Source organism: Asparagus officinalis, chromosome 5 (genome assembly GCF_001876935.1).
Source record: "Asparagus officinalis chromosome 5, Aspof.V1, whole genome shotgun sequence".
NCBI classification, from domain to species: Eukaryota; Viridiplantae; Streptophyta; class Magnoliopsida; order Asparagales; family Asparagaceae; genus Asparagus; species Asparagus officinalis.
In genome coordinates, this window is record NC_033798.1 from 110511202 (window position 1) to 110523090 (window position 11889).

Here is an 11889-nt window from a genome sequence, read left to right on the forward strand (position 1 = left end):
CGTGCAATCCAACTAGTATTCTAAAAATACGAAAAGAATAAAAAATGAAAATAATAAAATAATAATCATCTTCAATCATTTTAATATCATCAAAGTAACATCATGATAGAGAGAGAGAGAGAGATCCATAACCTTAACAATTGACCCGTAACATTAACAATTAACTCGTAACCTTAACAATTAACCCGTAACTTTAACAATCTCCCAATACAAACAACGAAAATAATAAAAAACAAAAATAATAAAATAATCATCATCAATCATTTCAACTATCATCTCAGTACATCATGATAAAGAGAGAGAGAAAATAAAAATAATAAAATAATACTCATCATATTTTAATAAAAAAAAGAGAGAGAGAGAAGGGTATTATGGTCTTCACATATTTTAATCTCTTGGGTTTTGTGTTTTGGGGCTCAGAGAACAGAATCTTTATTTTTAGGGGCAAAACACCCGTTGACAAAGTCTTGAGGGTGGGAAGCAAGTTCTCTTGGCTTTTGGGGGCTGGAAATATTTTTCCCTTATAAATTAATCCTCTGTCCACCCATGAATGTCATTGGTTGGTATATTATTATTATTATTATTATTTGGTTTTGGGTGGTTAGAATCTCTACTTCGGACATTGGCTTTGTCTTGTCAAAACCGTAGCCAATCTAGTTTAGATCATTTTGGGCACGTTAGTAAAGTACCCAATAAACTTTGTTCTACTAAGACATGTCCAATAAACATTGTTCTACTAAGAACATGTCTAGGTTGGCTTTTGTTTCTTCTTTAAATTACTATGGCTAATGGGTTACATGAACTTTCAAAATGCTATATTATTTGTTTGGACAAATAGAAGGCTAAGGTGACCAAAAAAAATCATAAGTAGTCAAGCTCTATCCAATTCCCTCCATGTTTAAGCTTCTCGCTAATTTAGGCGGTTGTAGCTATCAGTTCCAGTGGAGAGTAATCTTTCAAGCTAAGAATTTAAAAAAAAGAAAAGAAAAGAAAACATAAACAGCCCCTAAAAGATTTTGTTAAAAGATCCGAATTACAAACAAGTAAGAAACAAAATTATTACTCGCTTTTCTTTAAAATTCTTCAATAATATGTCATGTGTAAATACGTAAATGTTAAGTAATGTGATGTACTTATCTCATAAAATGCTACTTGAAACATTATAAAACTCTGTTACATTACATACACTAATTTCGTACTTGACGAACAGATTTAATAAAAAAAAAAAACTTTATAAGAACAAGACAATCCTAATTCCTAGCATAGTAAGGAAATATTAATTAATTAGTTTATTATTTTCGCTCAGATACTTGCCACACAAAAATAACCTCTCCTCGCGAACCGCAACCCTTGACATATCTGGGTAAAGATTCGGATCGGGTAAACGCAAACCTTTATCCTCTTCCTCCAACCCAACGGTGACGGCGGATCCCTTAGCGGTCGGTTCCAGCGACAACCCCTCTACCCGAATCCGATAGCCAACTTCTTCTTCCCTCCACCAAAGTAAGTCCTCAAATTCTCCCTCTCTTTCTCTCGAACTCCTCCTCTCTTCTTTCTTCTCAAAACCCTAGATTCTCAAACTTTTTAGGGTTTAAGCTATTTTTTGCCGTTCTTGATAAACTCTAGGGTTTAAAGCTGTTTGTTCAAAAACTTTTTAGGGTTTAAGCTATTTTTTGCCGTTCTTGATAAACTCTAGGGTTTAAAGCTGTTTGTTCATGAAATCAAGAATTAAAACTTGGATTCCAGCCGTTCTTGATAAACTCTAGGGTTTAAAGCTGTTTGTTCATGAAATCAAGAATTAAAACTTGGATTCCAAGCTGATTTATCATTCTTAGCAATTAAAATTTCTTTTTTGATGGAAATTGGTTGATTTTTCTGCTTGGTATTTCTTGAATTATTTAAAAAAAAACAATCTAAAACTGTCAAAATTGCTGGAAAATCCTGGGATTCAACGCTGGTTGCTCATAAAATTATAAAATTTCGTTCTTGATAATAATAATTGCTTTTGTCAAGGCAATTGGTTAGTTTTGCTAGGTTTTGCTTGAATTGTTCTACAAACAACATGACTGAAGCTGTCTGCATGGATGGAAACTGTATTTGTTTGTTTCTTTTCAAAATCATAGGGTTTACCGCTGGTGTTGCTCCTAAAATTAACAAGAACGATCGCCTTTTTCTTAGCTTAACACTTGGATTCAACACTGGTTTATCTTTCTTGACAATGATAACCTCTTTTTTATGCAAGTTGTTTGATGTCTCGCTAGGTATTGCTTGAATTATTCTGGAAATATCATGACGGAAACTGTCAATATGGATGCAAACGGCACTGACAATGCAATTGCAATCCAAATGGGCGGTAATGAGCCGGCCTCAAGAAGAAGATTGAGATCTTTAGTCTGGAATGATTTCACAAAAGAACGGAAAGCCGATGGAAATTTTGTAGCAATCTGTAACCATTGCAAGAAAGAGCTTTCAGCTAGCAGCCGAAGTGGCACTACCCACTTAAAGAACCACCTTGCGACTTGTACCAACACAAAAGTTCGAAAGAGGAAGAAATTGCTTGTTAGGAGATTAGTTGTGAGAAATGATGGGTCAAGTATGGATCTATCTCATTTTGATCAGGAATTGAGTAGACAGGATCTTGCCCGTATGGTGATCTTGCATGGGTATCCTTTTACTATAGTTCATCATGTCGGGTTCAAGGCATTTGTTAAGAATCTTCAGCCACAGTTCAAGTTGACATCTGATGATGTTGTTAGGGCTGACTGTATGAATATTTATGAGAGTGGGAAAGTTAAGTTGAAGGAATTGCTTGGGAGACTTCCTTGTAGAGTTAGCCTCAGCGTTGATATGTGGAGATCAAGTGAAGATGTTGAGTATGTGTGTTTGTCTTGCCATTATGTTGATGATGATTGGAAGCTTAAGAAGAAGATTCTGAACTTTTTGCATGTTGAAAGTCAGACTGCAGGTGAGGAGATGAGTAAGATTGTTGCTGAGAAGTTGCTTGATTGGAATTTACATGGAAAGTTGTTTAGTGTTATTTTGGATAATTGTAATGAGAATGATATTGTGGCCAAAGATCTTCGTGAATTCGTTCTGTTGAAGGGGGCTTTCCCTTTAAATGGTGAGTTTTTCCATGTGCAGACTGCTGCATCGATTTTGTATGCAACTGCACAAGATGTTACGGGGTTTTTGCATGATATAATAAGTAAAGTTCGGGATAGTGTGCAATATGTGAGGACTTCACAAGCTACACTAAACGGGTTCCAGATTGCAGCGGGTAAAGTTGGAGCCCCACAAAAAGCATTAGTTTGCGATGATCAGAATAACTGGATAACAACATACTTGATGCTTGAAGCTGCATGTGAGTTTCAAGGTGCCTTCACTTGTTTTGCTGAAAGTGATAGTGAGTACACAAATTCGTTATCTTCTGAGGAGTGGGATCTTGTTAAAGCTGTTACCGAGTGCTTATATGTGTTCTATCATGCCATAGAGAAATTTTCTGGGGCAAAAATTCCAACATCAAACCTTTATTTCAATGATATATGTGGTATCCATATGCTGCTAAAGACTTGGAAAGTCAGTGAATTTCCTGCTATTTCAGCGATGGCTACTCAAGTTCTTGAGAAATTTGAAAAGAGCTGGGAGGCAACATTACTTCTTATGTCAATTTCTTCAATTCTTGATCCTCGATATAAATTAAAGTCAATTGAGTATTTTTTCAATAAGATTTACGATGATGAGCATAAAGCTAATGAGAAGATTGAAAAGATCAGGCAATATCTAGGGAAGCTCCATGATGAATATGTGGAGCATTCAAATAACATGTCCAATACCCAAGCATTTCTTTGCTACGATGAAAATAATAATAGTGGTTGCAGTGCTGAACTGAAAGCTGGTACAGAATCTAAGCCTTCTTCCCGCACGTTATTTGATGCACGACGGGGACTTGATCAATATCTTCAAGAGACCTCATCAAGTCAACAGCATAAATCAGATCTGGAGTTGTATTTGGATGAAGCTGTTTATCCATGCAAAGGCTCTGAGGACAACTTTAACATCTTAGCTTGGTGGAAATTTCATGCAGCAAAATATCCTGTTCTTTCGATAATGGCTCGTGATATTTTGGGGATTCCTTTATCAGTTGTTGCAATAGACAGTGAAAGTAGAGTGCTCAATCAGTACTTGAGTTCCCTTGACCCAGTGACTGTCCAAGGACTGATCTGTGGACAGGATTGGCTAAGAGAAGAATTTGAAGGTAAAGCGATGTTTAGATTTGATTTTATAGCTTATTTTTATTTTATTTTTTTCTTTCATTTTTTTTTTTTGCTTACTTTACTATGGTTTTCTAGTTCAAGTAGAACCTCCAATAGCCGTAGATGATGTCGCCATTGTTCCGTTACCTGCTAAAATTGAACATGACGTTGATGAGTGCATGATACCAGCAAATGGAGATGAATTCTCCCACCACCAATAGGTAAGTCACTGTGTTGAGAACATATTTAGCTCTATTTGTGTCAATACTTCTCTTCACTGATTTCTATATTGTACGAATATTTTTTTCAGAGATTAGTTTTTAGTGACAGCCACTTGGGCATTCCTTGTTATTTAGATATGTGCAAAACACAAGTACACATGCACAGGTTACAGAGATTTTCCATCTAGTTCGTTATGCATGTGTTCCCTGCAACTTCTGGTGCTTGTTTTCTTTCCACTGTCCTTTTTACTGGTTGTATTTGTAAATGAGTACATGCAGAGCCATTCAAACATTAATTTATTATAAATGAAGTTTGAGAACAATTCTGTGTTAAGGCCTAGGGCATTGAGACCCCACTTGAATTCCATAGAACACTACCCATTTCCGGATGGTCCAAGACCCTTTTTTTGACAATGTCTGACATTATTATTGTTTTTATTCTTGTTATTTACTGTTTAGTTGTATGAAGATCTTGTATGGACAATGGACTGGTTTAGATAACCCTTTTTGGGATAATATATTCCCTCCCTTTTAATGGATGTGGATCTCGAGCTACTCTTGATGGTTTTCTTTAGCTGTCTGAGCTATGCAATTAGAAGGTGACTTTAATAACTCATTGTGCCATGTATTGATTTCTGCAACTTCTAAGCACCTGTTTCATTGTTTCTCTTCCAATAGAAGAACTACAGGATAAGCTCTTCTAATTAGTTAATTGGGAGCATGTTCAAACTTGTGGCCTTAGTTTTCTCATGCAAATGCCTTCATCAACTGTACTCAACTACCTCTTTAGCGACACATCATATTGTAGATTTTCAACTGTCATTATGACTGAAGCGCTTATAAATTCTTCGACACTTGCAGACAGTTTACTGTTAGGAAAAGCAGCATGCATGTCAGTCTCCTAACATGTGGAATGTGGCACCACTTAAACATACTATATACGAACACCACATCATATTATCATGGCTTGCATTTCTGACATAGATAACTGGTTTATGACAAGATGTAACTGCATGATCTGGACATTTTGGTCATTTTGTTGAGAACCTTGAAGGAAAAGCATGGGTTGTAGTATCCGCAGAATGTGGAAGGAAAGCATCAATTTCATGATCACGTGGATAGTATATAAAGTTTGCCTCACACTTTAAAACCATTAATTCAGTTAGTACAAATTGATTGATATTTTACACCATATGTTCATATATAGAGGATGATATATAGATGATGGTGGTCCAGGATTCGTATGACTCACATGGAAAACATGACTGGGAAGTTTAAGTAAACCAATGGTTTAACAGTTGTATGCTCATGTCACATTTTCTGGTTGACTCTTAATGCTGGCGAGATTATGTCTTTTGTGATGATTTGACTAATGGACTTTTGTTTAGGTCAGATATCAAGCATATGATCTAGGTTAAGGTTTCTCATCATAAGTCATTGTACGTTAATATGCTTGAAGCTTATAGTTTTATTAATATTTTTTAATTGGATAGTGATTGTAGTTTTATATGGCTTTTTTATCCTCACAATTACCTTTGTGGTTTAGAACTAAAAATTTGCCACAGGGATACATATTGGTATTGAATCTATTAACCTTGTGCGTGGAAGGAGGTTGTGGTGGTTGATAGAAACTGTTGAAGTTGCTTTCTTCCTGGTTTGCCTATATTTTTTTTCTTTTCTTTTCTACCTTTTGAGGTGTTATTCTGACTTAACACTTATAAAATATATTAGTGTATTTTGTTGGCCTTGAGACTGTGGATATGTTAGGTAAATTGACTTGGAACCAAAGTTGCCTAGGAAGTGGGATCATTTCTTGAGCAAATATCTGGCTGTTGTTTTAAATTGAGAATTATCTTCAAAGTAGTGGCCAGTATTTTGTGGAAAAAAATCTTCTATAATATTGTCATTTTAGGCCGGATTTGTTTATGCCATACTTTGAAGGAGAGCTGAAGCTTGGAGGCATCAATGAAGATAACAAAGGCAGAAAATTTAGTTTCTTACAATTTACATGCTGCTTAATGATCTTACACTTTCACGTCATACTGTACATTATGAAACATTTTTGTATAGCTACTCATACGATTGCCCCATGGTATGCTGAAAAAAAAAACTATCCTGGCCTATTCTGGACAGACTGAGGAAGGTATTAGCACATATTACTTCAAACTTATGAGAACATGCTTGGATTTGGTTTTTGACTTGTTCAGTACACAAGATAAATGCAGTTTCCCTTATGCTTATTATCACTATGCTCCTACATGCAGACTCTTCAAGAAGAATAAATTTGGAGGATTCTTGGTAACATGAACTCAAAGTATGATTGTGCAATTTGGATCTCTTGTTTAATGAGACCAATTCTTCAGTAATTAATGTTCCCATTGCTCATGAAACTTGGCACTAATTCAGAGGTTGACATGAGGTGGATAGCAGCGATGAATCTGTTAAATGTTTTGAAAAATTGGTGCCCTATGTTATCTGGGTACTTCTTGGAAGTTGTACCCTTATCGAACTCGTACCAGTACCTGTACCAAAACTTATTGGATACTTCTTAAATATACACACATGTTTGTTCAGGCATATACTCAACTATATAATATTTGTTTTAAATTAAAACACTCCTTTTACACTTCATGGACGTTTATATTACACTTCACATCTATTCCTTATATATTGGTCTTATGTAACGAAAAAACAATATTAATCTTATGTAAATTATTAATTTTAATGCATAAATATGTATAACATACATTATGTATATAGTTGTGTCCCCGTACCCTATCTTTTATAAAATTGTTGTGTTCTATATCAGTACTTGTACCCATACCCATTCCACTTAGTTTGGCGCCTTTCAGTTTAGAATCTTGCTCCTTTGGTGACTCCCAAGTCTCCAATTTCGATAGAGGATGAGAGCATATGATTCCGTGCCAGGACGAGGAATCATGTTTATCAATGATTTCTAGAGAAGTGTTTCCAGGATGAGGAATCATCTTTAACAAGATTTCTAGAGAAGTGTTGCTCATGTTGAAATGCTATGGGTGGTGGTCTTGTTGTTATTGCCAAACTCTTATTCAAGGACATTGTGCAAGTTAATCTCGTTAAGGATGTGTCCTTAAGATCTTTTTGCTTATTAGCAATTAGTGAATCTGTTAGATAGATATAGAATCTGCAAGAGTCATAAGCAAAGGTGATCCCATCATTGAACTTTGGACCATGCATCAGTTGAATCTACAGCTAATGTTGAAATTCTAAATAATCTTCAGGAACATGACCTTGTGTTCCTTAATTTCCTTGTTTAGAGCTGTTCAAGAGGTTATTACATTTAAAAATGACATCTTGCTGTATTTGCTTTGTTTTTTTTATTTTTATTTTGGTGAAAAAATGTTGACATGTTAATTAAACTGTAGGCTATTGTACTGAAGAGCCATTCACAATAGTCTTCATGGTTTTAGGGACGGGTTCCACTAACGTCTTTTAAGTCAACTTGGTTCACATCCATCTGCATTGTAGTTTATTTGGCTAATCTCTTCTAAGGTGTAACTTTGCAAAAATTTGACTTTGTTGGTCCTAAATTCATTTGCTGATACTATCTTCTTGGCTCTGCAGGGAATAGCCTTTCTGGTTGTGCGTCCATCGCCAGCATCTGGATTTCTAATTGAGATGTCTTCCATCTTTCATGTGGTATCCATGGAGAATTCGTCCTCTAATTGATTTCTCAAGGGTTTTTATTGTGCTCTGTATAGCAGTAGTTAATAGGATAAAATATTGATGTATTCCACCTCAGTCCTTCCCTAAGTTATTGATTCTTTGCTCTTTAACTTCATGTATTTTGACAGTGGAACATGGTGTATTTCACGAATGTTATGCTCTATTAATATTGTTGGGTTGGGAAAGTTCTGAGGCTTGCGCATTCAGAAGTTCACGAATTGCAGAATTTATACTAGAGTGGCTGTCTGTGAAGCGGTGACTTGCCTTGCGATGCTGGGCGACTTCAAACGGATTTTAAGATATCACTTGATAATACCTGACTTATTGCTTGTATTACTCTTGAAGCAACAAGTACGGAGCGAAACAATTTAAGAGCGCTGCAAATCGTACTATTGTCGAACATAACTGCTTTGAACATAGCTGCACGGTCGCATGCTGAAAGTTCTGAAAGAAAATGTTTGATAGTTGAGCAAGATGAGCTTTCGCCAGTCGTTTATGTTCACATCTCATGAGTTCTGCTGTAGGGGAGAAATGGGTCATACGTATTATGCCTTCCTTGTGGTAATTTCATTATAATTACCCTATCTTTTACTTGATTAAAGAAGGTTATCTACAACATATATGTTGTCCTTTTTCAAATAATTTTTGAAACTAATCCCATCTTCGCAGATAAATATCGAATTACGAATCAAACAACAAGAAGGTGGAGAAGTGCCAGCTGATTCCGGATTACTTCATTAACAATGCATCGAGGAGAGAACAATTTTTGAATCAGTGCTCTATTTTCAAGTCAACTTGTATGCACCAGATCTAATATAAATAATCTCTCGGTGTAACATTAATGCAATAGATCAAAATCATATATCAAAACCAATTTTTCTGTGAAGTTTCCGTTTTATTTTTTTTAGTTCATAGGACAGTTCTCTTTCATATATGCTAATATAGAAAATTATGACCTAGATGTTTCTCCACCGGTGCATCAGTAGTAAATTAGAGGTTGCTCCTATTGAGGATAAAATGAGAGAATATATTAAAATGGTTTGGTCATGTACAATGGAGACCCCCTAGTGCACCGATTAAGGAAAACGATAATATTAGAGCTAATAAGGCTAGGAGATCTAGAGGTAGACCTAGAATGACTTGGTTAGAAGCAATTAAGAAGAATATGATTAGGACTAACTTAACGGAAGAGATGATCCATAACAGAATGGAATGCAAAAATAGAATTCATGTGGCCGACCCTAAACATTTGAGATAAAGATTTGATCGGTGTTGTTGTAGATGCTTCTTCACTGTGATCACTATATCTAGTTCAATTTCCTCATTGCATTATTGGTGCCTTGGCATAATTGAAGTAAATATCCTTGTACATAGTCACTCGAAAGCTCAAGGATGAACAATGGCAACTTTGATTGTCATGCTTGGATCGTTGTTTCAGAATCCTTCAACAAGAAGCAGGTTTTAAGAAAAATGTTTATGAAAATTTTTACCAATTCTAATCGATTGCAAGATCAAATAGATGTATTAGAACTTGCAGAGAAGATCACAGACCATCTGAAAGATAAAAGAGGCACGTGATTGTTCTTGATGATGTTTAGACCGCAGAGGCATGGGAGAAGCATAAAGTTTGTATTTCCTGATAACAGCATAGGAAGAAGAGTAATGGTCACCGCAAGGAATGAAAATGTGGCTTACACTTGTGCCTTCCTCAATCATAAACACGTCTACAAACTCGAACCTCTCTCCTTTAAGCAATCAAGGGATTTGCTCTACAGGAAACACTAGTAGAATACAAGGCATTGACGACGGAGAATGAACATTCGTGACGCCCAATAGTCCGTTGCCAATAATCCCCTCGCCAATGCACATTGGCGACAGGGACATCCGTCGCCAATGTTCATTGACGACAGAGAGGCATTGGTGACGGAAAACAATGGCGACAAACAATGGCGACGGGTCCTACGCCGTCGCCAATGCATTTTGGTGATGACAATCTATCTGTCACCAAAGCTTATTGGCGACGTGGGGCTTCCCGTCGCCAATAAGCATTGGTGATGTGTATGCATATTCATCCTATATCAAATAACAAGCTGCCAGATGTTGGAGATAATAAGATTAATGATTGTCAGTACTAGAACATTTTGTTGTAACTGATGTTTTTCGTACATGATGAAGTGATGTCTTAGTATCAAGACCAAGATTAGTAATGAAGAGGCTGATAGTGATAGAAGTGCTAGGAAGTGAAGAGGTAAAGCTCCTCTTATCAATTGAAGGAAGATGAGGAACAAAAGAAGATATAAGTTACAAGATAATTATTTTAAAATATATGCTTCATGCACAAAGAACAAAAACATGACCCAATCCAAATAGCATATCCAATGTCTAAGCTTAGCAGTGTAGAGTTTTATGCTATAAGCCTCATAGCAATCACAGCAATGTTTAACAACACACCAAAGCAATGATTTTTAAAGCACATGTTGATGTCAGAACAAGACATTACTCGAAAAGAATTTGTTTTTAGATTAATTTTTAAAGAAATTGACTCCAGAACAAGGTAATTCGACATGTACACATTCAATTCTAGCAGATAAAGAAAATTGAAGAATGCATTAAAGATTCTGCATGTGATGCTATTTCCAAACTTCTGGAACTTCCATCCTGCAACAAATTCAATTCCTACACAACAAAACACAACTCAGCGTCTTTCAAAAAATTTATCCCCAGAGATAAATTTAGTCAGAATAAAAGCCCTCGAACACAATCGCACAACAATCTATTATTTAAACTAATTCACCTCAAAAACAAATTTAAAAGAACTAGTATAATCTCCCTTAGCTATGAACACAAATCTCAAAGACAAATTAAAAAAATAAACTGTAGACCAAAAGCTAGTTGCAACTATAATGTATAATGCTATGAAAATTGTAATTTTTTTTTACCTCAACTGATGAATCGATGAGTTTTTTTCTTTGCTATATTCATTTCCACAGGAGAGAGATCTGAGAGGAGAACTCTAATATTCAGAAAATCTGATAAAGTCGAACCAGATCGGAGAGCTACAGTCTCGGTTTTTTGTAGAAAACAGCGAAGTTTTGGAGAGCTACAGTCTCTGTTTGATTGGCGTCGAACTAGGATTTGATTGGCGTTAAAGCTTCGGTCGCCGTCGAACTAGGGTTTAGGCAAAGTTAAACTAGGGTTTTGGAGACTGATTGGTCGGAGCTTTGGAGAGAGAATGAGGGAAGAGAGAGAGGAGATTGATCGGTCGGAGTTTTGGAGAGAGTGGAGATTGATCGATTGGGTAAAGTCAGAGGCTCGAGCGACCGATTCTGTCTCTCTCCCTCGTTTTCACCTGGGCAGCGGAGAGAAAGGGAAAAAGAAAAAATAGCTATCGATTTTTCTGCAGTGAAAATGATTTTCTTTTTTCTTTTTGTTTTCTTTCAAACCAAACAGCAGAAACTCACTTTCTCTTTTATTTTACTTTCTTTTCTCTCACTTTCTATCAAACCAAACAGAGCCTAAAGGACAAGTTGATCGGCAAACTTCCAGAGTCCATTGGAAAACATCAGAATCTTGAAACTCTAGACTTAAGTCATTGTGGTGATATAAGAGAGAGAACCAATCTCCAAAAGTTGCGTTACATTGTCTTTGGTTCCTTTTTTTTCTTCTTCCCCCTCTTGTGCATGTGAGGTTCCTGAGGGGAATGGGTACAA

At 36.0% G+C, this 11889-nt stretch overlaps 1 protein-coding gene across 1 annotated transcript; it reads left to right on the top strand.

Moving 5' to 3' along the window:
• On the top strand, positions 1351-8340 carry LOC109840670 (zinc finger BED domain-containing protein RICESLEEPER 2-like). Its single transcript, XM_020409399.1, has 4 exons — positions 1351-1503; positions 2262-4255; positions 4350-4474; positions 8078-8340. Exons 2-3 carry the CDS (start codon positions 2290-2292, stop codon positions 4472-4474), a joined length of 2091 nt encoding a protein of 696 aa, XP_020264988.1. The 5' UTR covers positions 1351-1503; positions 2262-2289; the 3' UTR covers positions 8078-8340.

Coding starts and splice junctions, on each gene's coding strand:
- LOC109840670 (XM_020409399.1), top strand. CDS start 2,290: ATGACGGAAACTGTCAATATGGATGCAAACGGCACTGACAATGCAATT. Junction 4,256..4,349: donor GCTAAGAGAAGAATTTGAAG/GTAAAGCGATGT, acceptor ATGGTTTTCTAG/TTCAAGTAGAACCTCCAATA.